Source organism: Mobula hypostoma, chromosome 26 (assembly GCF_963921235.1).
Source record: "Mobula hypostoma chromosome 26, sMobHyp1.1, whole genome shotgun sequence".
NCBI lineage: Eukaryota > Metazoa > Chordata > Chondrichthyes > Myliobatiformes > Myliobatidae > Mobula > Mobula hypostoma.
In genome coordinates, this window is record NC_086122.1 from 30,852,625 (window position 1) to 30,875,248 (window position 22,624).

The 22,624-nt window shown below is 39.6% G+C and overlaps 1 protein-coding gene across 2 annotated transcripts in view; it reads left to right on the plus strand.

Annotated features, from left to right (window-relative positions):
* The first annotated feature begins 1,013 nt into the window (after positions 1-1,013).
* maco1b (macoilin 1b) overlaps positions 1,014-22,624 on the plus strand; it is a 94,970-nt gene continuing 73,359 nt past the window's right edge. The window contains exons 1-2 of one of the 2 annotated variants that reach the window (XM_063033974.1): positions 1,014-1,065; positions 1,207-1,327. In XM_063033974.1, the coding sequence (XP_062890044.1) occupies positions 1,248-1,327 (80 nt within the window). In that variant the 5' untranslated portion in view covers positions 1,014-1,065; positions 1,207-1,247. Of the gene's footprint in view, positions 1,328-22,624 lie in introns of both variants that reach the window. The other variant, XM_063033973.1, reaches the window with a different exon arrangement.

The following is a 22,624-nucleotide window of genomic DNA, read 5'->3' on the forward strand; positions in this document are numbered from 1 at the left end:
CTGCTGCATTCCACCAGCATTTTGTGTGTGTTGCTTGAATTTCCAGCATCTGCAGATTTTTTTCATGTTTGCATGAGTATTTACTGTGCTGTGGATGTCTCTATAGGAGTTGTATTATGTACAATACTGTGTATGTATTTATTTGTATGTGAGTGCCTCAAAACGGTTAGACTCAAAGTTCCCAGCATCCTTGTTTTTCTTCCAATTAGTTTTATGTTTAGTAGTTACCACTGCGTTTCTCAAAACTACTTAATAGGGTTGCCATACTATAGAGCTAAGATGTCATTTTTGGGAAAATGAGCATTCTACAATGACATGGTGTTAAAAAAAACCCTAAACTACTTATAACCTAAATATTATAAGAACATCCAACAGTTTGCACCATGAGATAGTTTTCTAAATGATTTCTGTACAGAGTCTTGCATGCATATTTGTTCAACCGAGGAAGCCACTTTTGGTTCAGGTGGTGATGTAATATGTCAGGGTATTAAACTATTTCTGTGCAGCAAATTGTTCTTACTCAATGAGAGAAAGGACACTTGTTTAATGTCAGAACCCTGGCCTACGACTTAACGTACAACCTGCGTACGTGGAAGCCTATGCATGCTTACAACTCAATGCACCGCCCTAATAAGCCTCAACCAAACCAAATTTATTCCTCCCGCCTCTGCTTGTTGCTTATTGGTTCCGCGGTGATGATTGGCACCGATAAGAACAGAACTCTGGGCAACGATTGCACAGAACGGGAGCCAATCATGCCTATTAAGCTGATGCGGTCCCTTTGCAACCAGCACGCTTGCGTGATAGCTCGGCCCCAGCTTGACGTCCCAAAGTGTCCGCCCTTTACCGCCCTCTATTGGGTCATCCCGCATGATGGACATCTACCTGCTGCGGGAGTCTCCGGCTTTGATAGGTGACTGTGCTTGGCAATCATAGAAGCCGCCGCGTTATTGGGCTGCCGGCGGAGTTAATCGCGGTGTTTAAGGTAGACCAGCGCAGCGGGTCCCGCCCCTCGGCCAGCCTGGAGCCCAAAGACAGAGAAAATATTGGTTTGAACCGAGAGGGGTTGGTTTCATTTGATTTAATTCTTTGTTTGAAAGAAGAAGAGGAAAAACGGAGGGAGAGGAGAAAAATAATATTTCCACAATTTTAAATGGTCTCAAATTAATTCTCACCGTTTTTTGTGTAAAATTATATTTAAAAAAGGAGGAAACAGAATTTGAAGAAGGGAAAGGCAGCGAAGGACAATGAAGAGGCGCAATGCTGATTGCAGCAAGATCAGGAGGCCGTTAAAACGGAACAGGATCACCGAGGGGATATATGGCAGGTACAAACAAAATGCAACACGCCGAGCATTGTTTATATAATGTAAATAAATCATTTGATCCGGCTCGGGTGAGGAAAGTGCCTTAGGGGGGCTGGCTGGGTGTGTTTCTGGTTGGCCTAGGCCGCAGAGAAGCCTGGGGCTCGCGTAAGGGGAAAGTGTGCGGGGTGGTTAGTGGTATGGAAAGCAAGGTCTTGCGAAGTTTCTGGAAGCGTCTTTAATTAAATAAATAAAATGTTTTGGTTATATTAAAAAATAACACTCGGCAAAGTGAATTGAGTGTCACTGTTTCTAATGACATTGTAATGAAAGCAGAGTGGGGCTGTGAGATACTTCAGGGAGAGCTGTCATGAGGTGCTTTTTAGCCTGCCAGGGCGTCAGGTAAAGTTACTGCCGGACACTACTGCGCTGATTTTTGGAATATTCTCAAACAATGTTATTTATATTCAGATAATTTTGGTTTTGGAAATTACTTCGGGATATATTCAACGTTTCTCCATTTTTGGGAATAATTCTACTCAATAAGGGCATAACAAAGAATTTAAGAAAGGAAGCGAAGGAATGTGTTCTTCATTAGCATGAAATTATTTCCTTTCTGTTTGTTCTTCATCACCAGCTTTTTGTTATGTTCTCACTTTCCCCAGCACTAAGTTTAGTTATCATCCTCATAGCTTTACACGTAATTGAAGACGCAGAATGTGCCATTGTTTACATTTGTCAGTGCTGTTAATTACGATATGGAGTTGTAATCTTTTGTTTGCAGAAGAATTTTGTTTTCGCTTCTTTGGAATTTGTTCTTTTATTTTCCTTTCGTGAGGATGAGAAGTAGAAAGTGTATCAATAAATTTGGTCTATGTCGACTCTTGGTTAAAATTAAATTATGATTAAAGCTAAATCTTGCTAATTGTCATAGTAAGTTGACCAAAACATAGTATCTTGTTGTTATACAGGTGTCTTGTGAAATCTAAGTTAGTGCCATTTTGCATGAATTGAGACTCTAGTTTCTTTACTTTTGTGTATTGTTTAAACGAAACACTTTCATAACTGGTTGACATATAATGCTCAAAGAGAGCATGATTGGACTTTGAATAATTCAAATCCAATCAAGCACTCTTTAAACATTGCCAGTGTTATAATATACAGAATCTTGGAAACCAATTTGTCCGCAACTTGCATCCTTCCCTCTTCCCCCACCAATGCCAAATGGCATTAAGTAAATAACTAGATAATATTTGTTTATTTTAAATTATTTGAAAGAGAAATGCTGGGCTGACGATCAGAACTGCTGTGCTTGTATTAGTACTGTTAGCTTTATTTTCTGTGTTCCGTTAATAGGGCTGAGGGCTACTTGGTAAATACCTCATTGGAAAGATTGTAGCTTTGGAAGTGTAACACTGTCAGCATGTTGTACTGGGATGTTAACGTAAAGAAAACCTTGCGACTGAGACTTGAAAAGGCATCCTTTTCCCTTGCAAGCGATTTCTAGCTTGAAGCTAAGCAAAATTTCATTTCTTTGAAACTAATTTGCACTTGTTGAGTAAGGCTTGAGGAGCTGTTGCCAACAGAAGGATACACCTTCAGCTGATAACTTTTAATTGTGTTTCCTGTGCTTTGATATTTACCATACACAACTTACAGTCTTTGTTAATAACTTTCCCAAGTCTTTGGTAAGAGTTATGTAGTTGTTGAAGGTATGAGTTAGTAACTTGATAATCCAAGAAGAAAAAAATTGCTCCCTAAGAAACAAATTTTACTTTGTATCAGTAGAAACTGCAGCGAAGTATTGATACAGAAATTGGACCGCTATAGTTAATCTTACAGTGGCCCACTTCAGTGCTGAAAATAACACTGAAATTTTGACCTGTAGTTTAATAAAGTTCAAAGTGGTTTATGTTAGAAGTGGAAAATCTGCGCAAACACGAGGAAATCTGCAGATGCTGGAATTTCAAGCAACACACATAAAAGTTGCTGGCGAACGCAGCAGGCCAGGCAGCATCTCCAGGAAGAGGTACAGTCGACGTTTTGGGCTGAGACCCTTCATCAGGACTAACTGAAAGAAGAGCTAGTAAGAGATTTGAAAGGGGGAGGGGGAGATCCGAAATGATGAAAATTTGCGTATCCTTTCTGTGAGTGCTGGTCCAGTCCACTGGATCACTAGCATTCTACAAATGGGATCAAAGATGTCATCTCAAACTACTAGCAGAGAAACTGTATCTTGTTCTATCATACCTGCCTGAGTTCCCTCTGCTGACTGTAAAGAGTTTGTTTGTTCTCCCTGTGACTGCGTGGGTTTCCTCTGGGTGCTCCAGTTTTTTCCCATAGTCCAAAGTCATACTGGTCAGTAGGGGTTAGTTGGTCATTGTAAATAGCCCTGTGATTCGGCTAGGGTTAAGTTGAGGTTTGCTGGGCAGCCTGCTTTGAAGGGTTTATTCTGCACTGTATCTCAGTAAAGAAATAAAAAGATTCTGTTCCAGTTGCATATCAAGTCATTGAGTCCTTGTGGCACTGAATTTCAGCTGTGGGCTGGATTGAACTTTGATGTGGATGGTAGTTCTGTTCGGAACCCCAGTCATTCTGACTTGACTATGATGAAGTGGTTCTTCTGGATCATACTGAATCGAGAGATTGGTTGCAAGTTAGACTCAAATAGCTGCGTGATGCCTGTAGCATGTAATTGTCTAAACATTGTTTACGTTCTTCCAAGTGTGTTTGCAATGAGCATCATTAATGAGATTAATCTACAAGTTCTTGAGTAAGTTGTTTAAAGTGGGTATTTGTAATAAAGATGGAAGTCAAAGTACGTGTACGTCACCATATACAACCCTGGGATTCATTTTCCTGTGGGCATACTCAGCAAATCTATAGAACAGTGCTTGCAACACTGTGTGTCCGACAGAGTGATCAGCAGCACTGGGGCTCCACAGGGGACGGGACTGTCTTGTCTCCCTTTCTCTTCACCATTTACACCTCGGACTTCAACTACTGCACAGAGTCTTGTCACCTTCAGAAGTTTTCGGATGACTCTGCCATAGTTGGATGCATCAGCAAGGGAGATGAGGCTGAGTACAGGTCTACGGTAGGAAACTTTGTCACATGGTGTGAGCAGAATTATCTGCAGCTTAATGTGAAAAAGACTAAGGAGCTGGTGGTAGACCTGAGGAGAGCTAAGGTACGGGTGACCCCTGTTTCCATCCAGGGGGTCAGTGTGGACATGGTGGAGGATTACAAATACCTGGGGATACGAATTGACAATAAACTGGACACTGAAGAACACTGAAGCTGTCTACAAGAAGGGTCAGAGCCGTCTCTATTTCCTGAGGAGACTGAGGTCCTTTAACATCTGCCGGACAATGCTGAGGATGTTCTACGAGTCTGTGGTGGCCAGTGCTATCATGTTTGCTGTTGTGTGCTGGGACAGCAGGCTGAGGGTAGCAGACACCAACAGAATCAACAAACTCATTCGTAAGGCCAGTGATGTTGTGGGGATGGAACTGGACTCTCTGACGGTGGTGTCTGAAAAGAGGATGCTGTCCAAGTTGCATGTCATCTTGGTCAATGTCTCCCATCCACTACGTAATGTACTGGGTGGGCACAAGAGTACATTCAGCCAGAGACTCATTCCACCGAGATGCAGCACAGAGCGTCATAGGAAGTCATTCCTGCCTGTGGCCATCAAACTTTACAACTCCTCCCTTGGAGGGTCAGACACCCTGAGCCGATAGGCTGGTCCTGGATTTATTTCATAATTTACTGGCATAATTTACAATATTCCTATTTAACTATTTATGGTTCTATTACTATTTATTATTTATGGTGCAACTGTAACGAAAACCAATTTCCCCTGGGATCAATAAAGTATGACTGTAGTAACCGTAACAGGATCAATGAAAGATCAACCAGAGTGCAGAAGACAACAAACTGTGTAAATGCAAATCTAAATAAACAACAATAAATAATGAGAAAATGAGATTCTTAAAGTGAGATCATTGGTTGTGGGAACATTTCAAAGATGGGGTAAGTGAGTGTTGTTAGCCCCTTTTATTAAAGAGCCTGATGGTTGAAGGGTAGTAACAGTTCCTGAACTTAGAGGTGCAAGTCCTGAGGCTCTTGTACCTTCTACCGGATGGCGGTAGCGAGAAGACAGCATAACCTGGGTGGTGGTGATCTCTGATGGATGTTGCTTTCTTTCGGTTGTGTTTCATGTAGATAAAGCTGAAGTTAGCCAAAATAATACTAAGTTGATTTGACAATAAACAGATTCTGAAACCTTCCTAATTTTGTACCGATGACAAAGTGGCCAGCAATTTGAATCTATTTCATTGTTGTAATGTAGATTTAGTTACTTTTAAAATTGAAACTCAGTTGTATGCATTAATTTGTAAATTCACCTAATGGTGTTTGCACTTTTTTAATAGAAAAGTTCTGATTTAACTATTTTCATTGCAACGAATCTGAGTGGACATTGCTTGAGTTAGTTAACAGTTGTATCTCTGAAATTCCATGTTACTATGAAACATACCTGTTTCTGTTAGCGAAAGGGTGCAAGTAGAGAAAGAAACTGATGCAACAGTGCATTTAGCACTAGTACAGGTTGTTTTCATTTACCCTGTACCTGGCACAGATTTCATATTATTGCACTATTGGAATTTGGTTGATATTTAGCCTTTCTGCACTTCAATGTAAACATATGTTGAAACTTTTAACTTTATAATGTCCTGCCGAAGTGAATTTCAATCAGTGGAACTTCATGCTTGGAATGCTTTTGCATTCTGTCATAAATGTGAATGTTTATGAAGGAATGAATGACAAAAATCTGGCCAACAGGCTGGATTTTGATTTATTCACTATGTAAATTCAAATAATTTATATATGCTTAATGGTCAATCAAAGTATTTCAGGCCAGGTGCCCTAGTGTTGAGAAAATTAGATGTATGTCAGCAAAAAAAAAATCCATGTTAATGGTACTTTCTTTTATTAACAAACAAATCGGTTGGCAGGTTCAGTGGATTACAAGATGTAGCAAATGAATCTCGGTTGTATATTGTGTCAATTATGTACTTTGATAATAAACAAGATAATAAACTTACTTTGAACTTTGGTCTTCAACAGGACAACTACATTTTGGTTTCTTCCAAATCAACAAACTTAGAAGTATCAATAATCCAGCAAGACATTTAGTCAACAGTAACTTGGTAGTGCACAGTTTAGGTTTCACCTGGACCCTTTAGGTTTCACAGCCTTAAATAACACAACTATACAGGGCTCAGAATCAGCATCGGGTTTATTATCACAGATATGTCTTGAAATTTGTTGCTTTGAAGCAACAGTACAGAGCATTACCTAAAAAATGCTATAGAATATAATAAATTATATGTTAAAAATAAATATGTAGCACAGAAAGAGCAAAAATAGTGAGGTAGTGCTCATGAGTTAGTTCATTGTCTGTTCAGCAATCTGTTGGCGGAGAGGAAGAAGCTGTTTTAAAAAGTTGAGTGTATGTCTCAGGCTTCTGTATCTCCTCTATGATGGTAATAAGGAGAGAACATGTTCTGAGTGATGAGGTTCCTTAATGATGGATGTCACCTTTTTGAGGATTATCTTTTGGAGGTGCCCTTGATGTTAGGGAGGTTAGTGTCCATGATGGAGTTGGCTGAGTTTGCAAACATCATTCAGCTTTTTCTGATCCTGCGCAATAGCCCCTCGAAGCTCGTAGCCTATTTACTTGGCACATAGATACACCATCATAGCCTATAACCTTAGCACATAGATGCAGTCATGAGCAGAGCTCGACAATGTCTCTATTAGACGTGTCAGAGATTTGGCATTTCATCAAAAACTTTGACAGACTTCTACAGATGTATAGTGGAAAGCATTCTGACTGGTTATATCACAGACGAGTATGGAAACTCCAGTACAAAAGACTGCAGAGACTGATGGACTTGGCCAGTTCCATCATAGGTACAGCTCTTCCCCCCCCCCCCATCCAGGAGGTGTTACCTTAGTAAGGTGACATCCATCTTCAGGGATCCTCATCGTCCATGCCATGCCTTCTTATTGGTCCATCGGGGAGGAGGTACAGGAACCTGTATACTTACACATCAAGGGTCAACAACAGCTCCTACTCCACTGCATCAGGTTCTCGAACCCACCGAAAAATATTTGACACTCTCTCTCAACCTTGTGTTATTGTCATCATTTATTTTTTGCACACATATGTTATGTATAATTTACGTTAATTAAATTTATGTTTAGTTGTTTCTATCCTTGAACTGTGCTGCAGAAAGCTACTTCTCGTGACAACAATAAAGGTGAGTGATGTATATGAGGTTAATTTGAAAGGAGAAGTAAGTGACTGCCCTTTAGTATCAGAATAGCAATTAATTATGGTACCAAGGAATTTGAGCAAATTAAAATCAAGGGGAATATTCTCCAGTTGTACCTGACACACAGAGTTTGCTGTGGTGTTTGATGTTACTGTTTGATCCCACTGGTGGCCAGCAGTGGTGGTCAGTAACATCCTCAGTCTGGCCACCACCAAATCCTTTTAAGGCAGCAGGAATGAGCTATTTTTTTATTTTGTGATGTATTGGCTGCACTGACAACTTCTGAAGTCATGATGTTAACCATCCAAACTTGCATCATGTTTTGGCTAAAAATGTGGGAGCCACAGATAATTTTTGGGCTACTTAAATGCCTATCAATGTTTTATAACTATTATAAGCTGAATAACTTCTCCGTTGAATATTCTGAATTTTGGTATTGCTCAGAAACAGAACTTTTAGCAACTAAATCAACATTGTAAAGATATAAGCAGGAAAAGTAAGTTCTGTCACCTGACGCCCCCCCCCCTCCCCCCCCACTACCAAGATCTGTTCATTATTTACAAGGTCCAAATGTGACGTAGACTTGGGCATTCACCTGTTGGAGTCCAACTGCAGCAGCAGTTTAAGTTTGAAACTGTTTGCTTCACTGTTTGCCTTGTTAGTTATCATTGACTAATTTTTCCCCCTATCTGTGTCCCTTTTCATAGCCCAGAGAATGTAAATATATACTCAGTGGCTACTTGATTAGGTACACCTTTATACCTTGTTAATGCAAATGGTTAATCAGCTAATCATGTGGTAGCAATTCAATGCATAAAGGTATGTAGACATGGCCAGGAGGTTTAGTTGTTCTTCAGACCAAACAGTAGAATGGGGAAGAAATGTGATCTGAGTGACTTTGACTGTGGAATGATTGTTGATGTCAGGGTGATTTGAGATCTCAAACTGCTGATCTGGGATTTTCACGAACAACGGTCTGTAGAGTCTACAGAGAATAGTGTGAACAATGAAAAGTATCTAGTGAGTTGCAGTTTTGTGGGCAAAAATGCCTTGTTAATGAGAGAGGTCAGAGGAGAAAGGCCAGACTGGTTCAAGCCAACAGGATAGTGACAGTGACTTAAATAACCATGCGTTACAGCAGTGGTGTGCAGTAAAACATCTCTGAATGCACAACATGTCGAACCTTGAAGTGGATGGGTGACAGCAGCAGGAGGCCACAAACATACACTCAATGGCCATTTTATTTGGCCCAGGAGGTACCTAAAAAGTGGCCACAGAGTAGATAATCTTTGCAGCCCTGAAATTCAACATCTTATGATTGTTGTCTTCTACCAATCTGCCACTGCTGTGCCACACTGTCTTAGGATAATATTGGATTAATGTGAGACCTCAGGACCTACCTCTCAGCAAAGGCAGATGCTGATAACTTTTACCACTGCCCTCAATATGCCAGTGCAGATTTCTGGTTTATTTGAGGTAGAGGATATCTGAAACTAAACAACTCAGACCTAACCCAAAAGTTGACCTACCAAGCAGCATTGATTCTACCCTTCAAAATGTGCTTTTGAGACCACCTGCAGCAAGTATCTCAAAACATACTATTAACAATGTCTTCACAGAATCCTCAAGTTACTAGAAGGAGAAATTAACTAATATCCCTTCCAGGTCGATGTACATTTGTTACACTTCATCAGCTACAAAGGATAGGCCAAGTTATTCTCATTCCAGGCATCCAATTTCTAAAACATATACCCATGATAGCTCAAAAAAGTAGCATCAGGTGGATGGAGGAAAAGATTCAGTGATGTGCTCATAAGAAATCTTCATAAAGAAATACAACAATGCCAGTGGAGATCTCTGGCTGGCCCATGCTTGATCAAAGTTAGGAATCAGCATTTGGGATAGTATTCAGAACTTTGAGGCCATGCATTAGGAGGACCCAGAGAATTAAAAAGTAGAAGAATGTTAGAGCACTTTCCAAACACCCAATCCTCTGTCTGCCGTGTTGAGCATAGCTTGTTTCGTCTGTGGAAGATCCTGTGGTTCCCACATTGACCTCGTAACCCACAAAATTGGAGCCCAGAGTAAGTTATCTTTGACCTTGAGGGATTGCCTAAAGAAGAAGATTTGCAATGTATTTAAAAACTACTTAAAAGAGATTACTGCAGAAGCTACAAATTTTTACAGCTGCAAGGTGGGCTTATTAATATTTCATTGTGGTTGTAATTTGAGAAGCTAATTGAAACGAAATATTATTAGCTGACTTTGCTGCTCTTGAAGCTTAAAGCTTTTCTTGACTTTGTTTCCATACAAATGAACCCTTGTCATGTTCCTTGATCTTTTTTTAATGCAAACAATCTGGATCTTCAAAGACATAACAGTTTTATATTTACAAACATCTATTACCTAATTAGCTTCTGTGAGCATCCAAATAAACTGAAATCTGTTTCAAAATGCGCTTCAAAATTCTCTTTAAAAGTGAGATTAATGTTCCCTTTGAAATTGGTTTTCAAGAAATTCTATTGTTGCATTCTACATTTGTTCTGTACTACAGCAGATGAAATGTGCCCCAGCTTTTCTGTGTTCATTACTGTTTCCTCTTTGATATTCTAAAATAACTCTGCAATGTAATCCTTTTAGATTGCAAAGATAAATTTGAGTTTATTTTTTAATGACTGACTCATGACTGTTAAATCCATCAAATATTGGCCAAACATTTGAGTTGAAAATCTGGAGTTGATCCTCTTTAAGTCAATTTTTTTTCATTCAATTGACTGTATATTGGCAGTATTTAAAACTGGTGAATATTAAAATGTGTTGCTCTGCTGTAAGTATATCTTTTGTGAGTATCTTGCATTGCACATTCTCGGTGCAAGATTTGTCTAATACGCAAATCTTGTAACTTGTACAAAATTTGATCATAAATGTCATCTCTATTCATGAGGTGTAGGTTATGCTCTTTTCTCTCTAGTTTTTGCTATTGGTTCACACTTTGTCATGTTGTATCTGATGCCATGGTAGCGTAGTGGTTAGCGCAAAGCTATTCCAGCTTGGGGCATCAGAGTTGGGAGTTCAATTCTCCTCTGTAAGGAGTTTGTGCGGTGCTTCAGTTTCCTCCCACAGTCCAAAGATGTATCGGTTAATTGATCATTGTAAATTATCCCTTGATTAGGCTCGGGTTAAATCGAGGGTTGCTGAGTGGCCTGTTCCATGTTGTATCTCTAAATAAATTAAAAATTGTTTTGTGTTGTCGCTTGATCTGTGAAAAATCCCGCAGGTGAAAATTGTCAAGCTCTTTCAATTGGTGAAAGTTGTAGGATAAGCTTCACAACCATGAAAGCTTGATCTTGCATCCCAGCTGTCTGGCACATTTTTAATTTTACTTTTGCAGTCTGATTGATACTTGACTGACGCCTAATTTAAGTATTCATTCTTTTAGTCTGCCAAGAATTAAGTCAAAACCAGTAATTATCCATTACTTTAGCAAATCCATCTATAGTGATTTTTAAAAAAATTTCTTGGGTATAGCTTCAGTTGTGGCAATTTAACCTTGACCATTAATTGTAGGCTAATGGGATAGCTTCATTAATATGGCATAATCTATTTAGGAGATCGGATGTAAAGGTTTTCTTTGACTTAATACTAAAACCCTTAATCTTTCTTTCCATATCTGATGGAACTATTGCTTTAAGTAGTCAATCTTGATCATGCCAACTATATACATAGCAACTCATCCTGGTTACTGAGCTGCGCTGCACACCACCACGTAACGTGACTCTGCATGCTTTTCCAGAATATCTACCTCGCCGAAAACTGACATGCATGTCATGAATAAGCGATAGTTGGCAATCAAAAAACACAGAGCCGAGGATACTCCGTGGTTCAGTTTGCATTTAAGGAGGGGTCATTGCCCTGAAATGTTAACTGTTTCTTGTTTCACACATTACCTAATTTTCTGAGTATCTCCATTATTTTCTGTTCTTATTATGTATAGTTGTGATTTGTTGGGTTGAAGTCTCTCAGCTAGAACTTGGAGCTCCTGTAAAGATTAAGTACATTGCATTGGTCAACGGTTAGTCTGAACCATTTTAGCATGTTGTGGTGACATGATTTAAACATTCACTTGTTAATGATGTTCATGAGTAATCCCTGGTTTTCCAATGGGATAAATTGCTGTTTCTGCATCATTATCAGCTAATCCTGCTACTATATCAATAATTATAGCCCTCGGTCTTCTGCAGATTATAAAAATGTATTAAATGATCCACTTTGCTTCATCAGTTCCTTCTTATCTGGCTTCATTAGGTAGTTTATTGCAGTCATAAATGTTACAGGGCTCATTTTTGATGTTTGCATCTCGATACATGTTTAGCTTTTCAGAATCAGGTTTATTATCACTGTCTTATATGGCTTTTTTTTACAATGATCTTTGCAGGGCAAAGACGCAAAATGATTGTAAATTGTTGAGTGTGGGTCTTCAGCCTCCTTTACCTCCACCCTCTTATGTGCAGTATTTCTTGCTGCTGATCTATTGCAGTGTTCTACTGTCAGTGTTGTTCAGGTGTATGTAACCAAGTATCCATTTACAAGCTTGACTGTGGCTATACTGTTTTTATACTTTGCTGAAAAAATATTAATTAGTAATATTGAAGTCAGAGAGTCATTCTATCCATTCATTGCCATTCAGATTCTATATCGCAAGTTTGTGTTCCTGCACCTCTTGATCTCCATTTCTATTTCTGTGTATATTATGTGCATCAATTCAGCATTTGCGGTTCTCTAGAGTAGAGAATTCAATTGTGGCTGTCCACCAGCTCTTCACATTTCATCTCCCCGTCATGCTTTTGCATTCTTGGTAAACTTGGATACATGTTTCTTCATCTAACTTTCTAATGTTGATTGTGGGTACTCAAAGGCCCAGCATGGGACTCAGCTGGATAGTATTTTCCAAACTAATTATTCCCCCACTTTATTTTTTGGCCTTTGGATGTGAATATACACAACCATAATTTGTGTTCAACAATTCTTGACTGTTTAAACCTGGGTTGTGGAATGGAGGTGGTCAGTTTGATGGTTTTCCAGTTTTGCGGATTGATTCTCCTGAAGAAGGTAGTTTTTTGAGGTGAAATGCAGTGTGGCAGTGAGAAAGGTAGAGGAAAAAATATTTGATATTGAGCGATATGCACTGAGCATCGATCTCTTGTGCACCAATTGACCCACGCGGTAACTTCAAAGTTTAAAGTAAATTTATTTTCAAAGTATTTAAGTCACCATATATAATCCTGAGTTTTGTTTTTTTGCGGGCATATTCAGTAAATCCAATAACCATAATAGAATCATTGAAAGACTGCACCCAACAGGGCAGACAACCAGTGTGCAAAAGACGACAGACTGTGTAAATCCAAAAGAGAAAAAGAATAATGAATATGCAATAAATTTTGAGGAGAGGAAAAATCCATGAAAGTGAATCCATAAGTTGTGGGAACAGATCAGTGAAGTTGAGTGAAGTTATCCCTCCTGGTTCAAGAGCCTGATGGTTGAGAGGTAGTGAACCTGGTGGTGTGAACCCTGAGGTTTCTGTGCTTCCTGATGGCAGCAGAGAGAAGAGAACATGACCTGGGTGGTTGAGGGTGGGGGCGGGGGGAGTGGTTACTGTTAAGGGATACTGCTTTCCTGCAACAATGTTTCATGTAAATGTGCTCAATGGTGGGGAATGCTCTACCCATGATTAACTGGACTGTATCCACTACTTTTTGTAGGATTTTCCATTCAAGGGCATTGGTGTTTCCATACCATACTGTGATACAGCCAGTCAGTATACACTCCACCACACATCTATAGATGTTTGTCAAAGTTTTGCATATCATGCTGAATCTTAGTAAACTTCTAAGGAAGTAGAGGCACTGTCGTGCTTTATTCATTAATTGCACTTGCATGCTGGGTCCAGGACAGGGCCACTGAAATGATAACACTGAAGAACTTGAAGGTGCGGACCTTCTCCACATTTGATCTCCAAATGAGGACTGGCTCATTGATTTCCTGTTTCCTCTTCCTGAAGTCAATAATCAATTCCTTGGTCTTACTGACATTAAGTAAGAGGTTGTTGGTGTGGCATCACTCATGAAGATTTTCAGTCTCCCTCTTTATGCTGATTCGTCACCACCTTTGATTTGGTCAACGATAGTGGGGTCATAAGCAAACTTAATTATGACATTGGAGCTGTGCTTAGTCACACAGTCATAGTAATGCTATCATGTAGCAGATGTTAGATGGATGTGGAAAGCCAATTTTGGGAAGGATACTCTACAGTCCATTTTGACTGACTAAGTCAGCGATTTCAGTGAAGTCAGAAAAAACTCTTGTATTGTAGCAGTTGACAGTTTCTTTGTTTCTCTTGGCCTTGATACATAGCACTGATTGTCCATTATGCTTCTGGAGAAAACTAATTCCAGGAGCATTTTTGCAGGCACTGAAAGGACATGTTTGAGTTTTTGCCATGATCTTGGGGACTTACCAGCCTTTAATCTTTTATATTTCCAATATTTCAAGCAATTTTTGGCGTACTTTGTGTTTTTTACTGTGGAAATGGTTGCTAAATTCTTGGTTTGTATGTCAACCAAATGTCAGAATTTCTTTTGCCTCCTGCCTCTAAGGGCTCCTATAGTTACTTATAGTACTCTTTCTGTGTTACAGAAACTTTACTATCATACACTCAGTCTGCCACCTATGTTTTTATCAATTTAAGGTATCTTGGCAATGTTATAAGGTTTTCTTAACTTGAGTGTCTAGAGTCATTACATTTGACTATTTTAGTAGCTGGAAGCCAGTCCAGTTAGTTATCAAGTCATTTCTGGATCTGGCTATGCAAAGTTGGGGTAATATATTTATTGGTGGAGTGGGGAGAGAGTGGGTGGTGAGTGGAGAGAGAGTGGATTGTATGCCAAGACAGTCTGGGCATAGATATCCCACAGGTTGGATTTGTGGATCTGTTTTGGAGATCTCTAGCACTCCAGCGATAAAACTGTCTTTTTCCTCTATTGTACTGTGTCTCCTGTCTATATGCTGCAAAGGATCACAAGAGTCTTTGAGGAACATGAAAGGATTTTCTATAACTTTGACAGTTGCTTCATATCCTCAATAGATTAACTCACAGCTTGATTTGTGCTGATCAAATACAGACACACTCAATATTTGTCCCATTTGTTTTCTTGGTAATTGAACATGCGCTGAAGAATCAGATGTGTCTCTAACAGCTGAATTCCAGTGTGTTTAGTGTGTTTTAAGTGCAAGATTACTATTAAGATTTCAATATAACAATGTGATTGTAAAATCCTTGTACTCACTATGAACTGGAACAAAAACACATTTGTACTTTCAGATGTACAGTGGATTCCGGTTCATTGGGCCATCAGTTAATAGGGGCAGCCGCTTATTTGGGACAACTCTTAGAGAACAAGAACTAATTGAGGAAATAGCTGGCATTCACTTTGTTTATTTGGGACAGTATGCTGCTTGATTGGGACGAGACTGCTGCCAAACAGTTTTTCAATAGCATCAGTTGCATGTTTCTGTTCAAAGAACAGTGATTTTTGTCACTGATAGTTGGCGAGAAATAAGCAATAAGAAAATTCATAACCGTTTTGCTCACTGTTGACTGGAGCATTGAGGCATGGAAATGCCAGAGACAGCTGGGTGTGGAAGTGAAATGATTTCACTACTTTAACATGTTAGGAACTACGAAGAATTTGAAGGTACCGACAATAATCTTGAATGTCATAATGAAATGAGATTTGTTTTATAGTACTGTAACAGTATTGGTGGTCTGATTTGTTCTGTATTTCAATTAAGTACATAATTTGTTACTCAGTTAAACAGTAGTGTCTTTTTATTCCTTAACTATTTCCATGATACTTTGGCTAATTTGGGGCAGCAACTTAATTGGGCCAAGATGTACTGGTCCCAATGTGTCCCAATTACCTGACTCCACTGTATTGGCCGGTGCATTTTTAAAAATTTTTATCCCAGTTGTTTTGGCATAGTTTGGCATCATGTAGATGCGGAATAATTCTGTCCCCTCCCCTGCCCCGTCTCTTTCCATTCTAAAATTTACCAAGTTCGCATGTACAGTACCTTTTAAAAGCATTCAGCCTTTAGCCAGGGATCAATTTAACTGAGAATTTTTATTTGCGAATCACTTGCTCCTTTTTTCACAGTAGAGACCAAAACATAGGCAGAAATGTAAAGCAGGAAAAACTTAAAAAAAATCAAAAACTGTAATGTCAAAAGTATCCATCCTCCTTTGCTCAGTAGTTAGCTGCTAGTCTTTTTGGATAAACCTCTATTAGCTTTGCATTATGTGATTGAGCAAAATTTGCTAATTGCTCCTTGCAAAATTGCTCAAGCTGTACCAAGTTAGTTGGGGAGTGTTGGTAGACAGCATTCTTGAGGTCTTGCCAGAGATATTCGATTGGATTAAGGTCAGGACTCTGACTGGGGCACTCAGGGGCATTAATTTTCTGCATTGGAAGTCACTCCATGGTTGCACTGGCAGTGTGCTCATTGTCCTGCTGAAAGATGAACTTCTTCCCCAGCTTAAGCTTTCTGGCAAAGGCTAGTAGCTTTTTATCCAGGATCTCTCTGTGTTTAGCAGCATTCATCTTTCCATCAGTCCTGACCAGATTTCCAGTCCGTGTAGCTGAAAAGCATCTCCAAAGCACGATGCTGCCACCACCATACTTTACAGTAGGGATAGTGTTACCTGGCTGATGCGCAGTATTAGATTTACACCATACGTATTGCTTTGGGCTGAGGCCAAGAAGTTCCATTTAGTCTTACATCTTTACAGTATCTTCTAAGTGATGCTTTGTATTGTCTTTACTGGCCAGGGTTTCTTTCTTGCCGCTCTTCCATAAACAGATTCTGGAGCGACAAACTTCATCCCCATTTGTAGCCACTGACTTCTACATCTTGTTGGCATCACAGTGGCCTCTCTTACAAGTGCCATTCTTCATTGACTAAGTTTTTAGAAGGATGGTGGACTGCACTGAGCTCTAAGGTATGTTCAGTGCCTTTGAGATGGTCTTGTACTCTTCCCTGGATTTCTGTTTCTCTGTTATTATTTCATAGGGTCTTTAGTCTGATTTTGGTTTGATCTGGTTTGAAAATCTACTATACTGTTGGATCTTGCAGAGAGAGGGGTATTTATTCTTATGAATTCATTGAAAACAGGTGATCCTCTAATTTTCTACATCACCAGAATCAGAAACATGTTTATTATCACCGGCATATATTATGAAATTTGTTAACTTAGCGGCAGCAGTACAATGCAATATATAATAACATAGAAAGAAAATTGATAAGTAAATGTATTACACTAAATAATAGATTAAAAATTGTAAAATCATAAATATATATATTTTTAAAAAGTGAGGTAGTGTTTATGGGTTCAATATCCATTTAGGAATCGGATGGCAGAGGGGAAGCAGCTGTTCCTGAATCACTGAGTGTGTACCTTCAGACTCCTGTACCTCCTACCTGATGGTAACAATGAGAAGAAGGCATGTCCTGGGTGATGGGGTCCTTAATAATGGACGTTGCCTTTCTGAGGCACCGCTTCTTGAAGGTGTCTTGGATACTACAGAGGCTAGTACCCCAGATAGAGTTCGGTAATTCTACTACTTTGTGCAGCTTCTTAGTTCTGTGCAGGAGCCCCTCACCACCACCACCCCAATACCAGACAGTAATGCAACCTGTCAGAATGCTCTTCACAGAACGTCTGTAGAATTTTTTGAGTGTTTTAGTTGACAAACCAAATCTCTTCAAACTCTTAATGAAATGTAGCTGCTGTCTTGCCTTCTTTATAGCTGCGATGATATGTTGGGACCAGGTTAGATCCTCAGAGATCTTGAGACCCAGGAACTTGAAATTACTCACTCTCTCTCCACTTCTGATCCCTTTGAGGATTGGTTCGTGTTCCCTCATCTTGCCCTTCCTAAAGTCCACAATCAGCTCTTTCGTCTTATTGACACTGAGTGCAAGCTTGTTGCTGCGACACCACTCCACTAGCTGGTATATATCGCTCCTATGTGCCCTCTCATCTCCATCTGAGATTCTACCAACAATGGTTGTATCATCACAAATTTATAGATGCTTTTGAGATATACCTAGCCAAACAGTCATGGGTATAGAGGGAGTAGAGCAGCAGGCCAAGCAGTACAAACTGCTGTTGATCGTCAGCGAGGAAGAGATATCGCCAATTCGCACAGATTGTGATCTTCTGGTTGATACGGAAGGGGTTAACCAGGATTCCATGAAACAAAGGATGCACGCTGTCCTAATGTCCCTCTGATACAGCACCCTGGCTTTGAGGTCTTCGATTTTATTTACTTGAAACTCTACATTTGCCCGCAAGATAGTCGGTGTTGGGAGTCTAAAACCCCATTTTCTTAAATGCACCTGTATCCCTGACCTGCAGTTACGTTTCCTATGAGGAGTCCAGCAAGAAGTACGGCCACAATCAGCATTGTTTCCGTCGGTTTTAAGCAGCGATAGTTTATTCAATTGCATTAAGACATCTTTATTGACTGTACTGACCTTGGAAGCACTTGTTTCTCAGCTGTATCAGGCTGAAACAGGAGTACTTAACTATATCCATTGAGCTGTACTGCATGAGATCACCGTTCCCAAGGCACCCCAGAAGTAGATCATAACAAATTGGGTGAGTTGATAAGGTAATAAAGTATGTCGCACCTGAGGAATGATAGTGTAGTAATTACAAGGGAATGAATTGAGTTTCAGCCTCAAAATGTTTTTAGTAAATTGTTGACAGTTTTTTGGAATATTTCTTTTGATTTGACCTGATGGACAATGTTTTACAGATTAACTCAAAAATCCTAATTCAATATATTTTAAATTTACAAAATGAGACAGTAAAATGTGAAAGTAGTTTTGGGGGCTGAATAATTTTTCAAGGCACTGTATGTGCAAACTAACTTAGCTTTGTATCAGTATCTTTGCTCTGCTATGTCAAGGTCTCAGTTGGGTAGTAATATTTTCGCACTTCAGCCTGGAGACTCCATTTAGTCTATCTTATTGGGCTATAGTGCTTATGTATTCATGAAAAAAAAAGTCTGTTCTATTCCAGATATGGTAATGGATCGAGGGATTTCTGGAAGGTTTCCCCCTTTCAGTGTCTGCCTTACAAAATTAATGTTTATCTGTTTTATAAGTTTGCAATAAGCCTATAATATGCTTTACTGTAAAATGGGAGCTGTAACTGTTCTATTGAAATATTTGTTTTATGAAAAATAGTTTTTTTTTTTATCAGAACTCTAGAGATTTAGTAGCAACCAATGTAAGCGTTTCAGTGTCCCCATTCACGTCTGGTTCTTGGCAGTGAATTTCTTGGAAAAGAGTCATGTCTGAATTGATGTTTGTCTGGACTATCTTTCTATTCAGCATAGAAAAGCTAGTTATTAATAATTGAATGTACAAACCCGATTGGAGCTTTTGAGCATAAAGGCATTTGCCAAATGTCTAGGTATTTGACCTTTTGAGAAGGTTCAAGCTGGAATCATGTAAATAGAATTTGTTCATCTTTCATTTTATTTAAATAAATTCAAAAAAGCATTTTTGTACCTTTTTTTGCTTTTTTTTTTGACAATGTAATCCTTACATTATACAGGAGTTTTATGCATTTAAACTCCATTAATTTGGCACAAAGGATTTTGGTGCCAGACTGGCAGACTTTCTGGGCTCTTGGATGTAATTACTATTTGTACTTCATCCACTTAATTAGGTTTTTTTAGATATTACATAGTTGTATAATATTTCTCCAGTAAAGTCAGTGAGTGTGCAGGGACTGTGGGAGCCAGGGCTCAGTGTATCAGATATCAAACCATCAGGATTTGCAAACAATGGAATAATGTTTTATTTAAGTTTGACTGTAATTTTTGATGACTAGATTTGTTTCAACCATTGATTATTGTAGTATCTTTAAACACTTTCCCTCCTGATTTTTAGTAGTTTTACTGCCACAGCCACAAAAAGTGATTTTTGATATTTTTGTTACTTGAAATTCATGAAAGGGGATGGGGCATAGGTTTAGAATTATAGGTTAAAGAGTGGATAGTGGGGTGGAGATGGAAGAATGACTTGGAGAAATGAGGCATTATCCTTTGGCTTCTTCAGAGAATTGCTTATCATAAAAATGAAAAATCCAGTGTCATTTAGAAAAGACCTGTAATTTTTTAGTGTTAATATAGATACACATGGAACCACATCAGTAGAGCTAATAGGACTTGATTTTTCGGTCCCTATGATAAGTCGGCACTCTCGATGTTGGCAGTGGGCTTGGAGTGGTGACAAGGAGGGTAGGTACCTCATCGGGGTCATCAGGTGGGCACCCTCCTTCTTTGACATTTCGTTGATAAGCCCACGAAGTCTCCAGAGGGCTCAACGGTGCTACCTGGCGTCCCAGATACACCCCCCCCCCCTCAGTTCCATACCCTCCTGTCTTCATCTTGCAGCCCAGTTGTTTTTCCTTTTAATCCAAATCCAATTACTGCTTTCTTCTGCTGCGTTTGACAAGGACTTGATTGCTTGTTGGAATGAATAACCCCTCACCCCCATATTCACCAATAGACTGGTCGTAGATGTAGCCACGAATCCGCTGTATCCCACTTCTACAGGGAAAATCTTGGTCTTCCAGCCGTTCTGGGCAGCTTCAGTTGCCAGTTCAGAGTACTTGGTCTTTTTCCTCTCATAAGCGTCTTCAAAACCATCTTCCCATGGTACTGTCAATTCCACAACATATGCCAGCTTGGCTGTTGTGGACCACAGGACCACGTCTGGCCGGAGTGTTGTAGCCGCAATGTCTGGGGGAAACGCAAGCTTTTTTTTCCAAGTCCACGTCCATTTTCCAATCCCAAGCAACCTGCAGAATGCTTACATCTTTTGATGTTATATGGTGCTTTGGAGGTTGGCCTGCTGGTACAAATTGTGTGATGTGAATATTTCTTGCCGAAGTTTGTGGGAGAACATTTGTGGTGATTCACCTCTGTTCCAAGATTGATGCCAGCTGTCTGAGAAGTTGGCTGAAGGTCGTAGTGCATCCTGTTAAAATGTGCCTTAGTGATCCAGGTGCTTGACAAAGAGAGCAAGCGGGGTCTTCTCCCCACTACTGGTTCAGGTTCTGGGGTGTGGGTAGAAGGTCATAAGTGGCTCTGATGAGATCCCTCCATCTCCCAGATGTTCACGCCAGCTGAGTTTCCTCTTTTCCAGGCTCTCCCAATTAGCCTATTGGCCCTGCTTGGCCATTGAGACGGCCCTAGTGTAATAAGGTACATTTCTATGTATGTTAAGTTTCAGTATTCAACATTTGAGTGAAATATCTTTGATAGTGAGAACTCTTAATGTTTGTGAATAGTGTATGCAGGTTTATACAAAGTGTAATAATTAGCTGGCAGAAATTTAGCCTTGTTATGTAAAGTCTTCAACTACTTATGCAGGTCAAAGATGACCTGGGATTTGGGTCAGCTGGTGTTAACAGAATTCCCTGTGAATGCAGAGCAGTGTATTAGCCAGACAGAATGCATGGTGGAAACCCTCATTAAGGAGCACAGGAGGTGTGTCTGTTTGGGTATCTGAAAAAATCTGCAGTAATAGAACACTGCATTCGCAGTGGCCATAGGGTTGACTTTGATGGGACAAATGACTGTGTGGCACCAACGGCTTTTGGGACCACTTGGGAAAGGAAGCCACTGGAATATAACAAGAGGAAAAGAATTTTAACAAAGACAAAAGGTCTCGCTCTAAGTAACAACTGGAATTTGATTGTAAGCAAGGTGTGAGAGGGGAAATCTGGTTAGTCCTCCTCTAATTAGGAGGGATAGATGACGGGGTTATAAATACCACTGGACTAGACATGCCCAGGCATCATTCCTGATGAAGATGGCAGAGTTTGTCATCGAAACATCGCTTGTAATCAGTACCTGTACCCGGAAGGAAGCCTGAGAAAGGTTTATTTATCAATATATCTGGAAAGTAGATCCTTTTTCACAATTTTTGGTCCTTACAAAGTAGATTTAGTTTTGTAGTTGTCTTGACTTGGGCCATTAGCTCCCAGTGGAGCATTGGCCATCAATGATACCCCATCTCCATCAACATCTTGAAGTTGATGGTCCGGTTGGAGTTCATCAATGTTTCTGCAATCCATTGCATCCACTGTAAGGGGATTGGCCTGTACAGCTTCACCAGAACCCTGTTGGCCGGCCTTAACTCTTTACACCTGTCGTAACAGGAACATAGGAGTTAGAATTTGAGAGGCCTAGTAATTGTGTATCTGTTAAAATAATGGTGGGAAAATAGGTCTGAATTTTAGAGTTTTTTTGTCATATTGAAATAACTACAGCATGTGAAATTACAGAAATTTGGTCTGGGCATATGGACAGGGCAGTGAATTGTGTGTGTGTGTGTATATATGTGTGTGTAATATATATATACATACATCCACAGACACATGCAGTGGCATGCAAAAGTTTGGGCACCCCTGGTCAAAATTTCTCTTACTGTGTATTAAGTGAGTAGAAGATGAACTGATCTCCAAAAGTCATTAAGTTAAAGATGAAACATTCTTTTCAACATTTTAAGCAAAATTAGTGTATTATTTTTGTTTTGTACAATTTTAGAGTGGGGAAAAAAGGAAAGGAGCACCATGCAAAAGTTTGGGCACCCCAAGAGATTTGAGCGCTCAGATAATTTTTACTGAGGTCTCAGACCTTAATTAGCTTGTTAGGGCTATGGCTTGTTCACAGTCATCGTTAGGAAAAGCCAGGTGATGCAAATTTCAAAGCTTTATAAATACTCTGACTCCTCAAACCTTGTCCCAACAATCAGCAGCCATGGGCTCCTCTAAACAGCTACCTAGCACTCTGCAAGTTAAAATAAATGATGCCCACAAAGCAGGAGAAGGCTATAA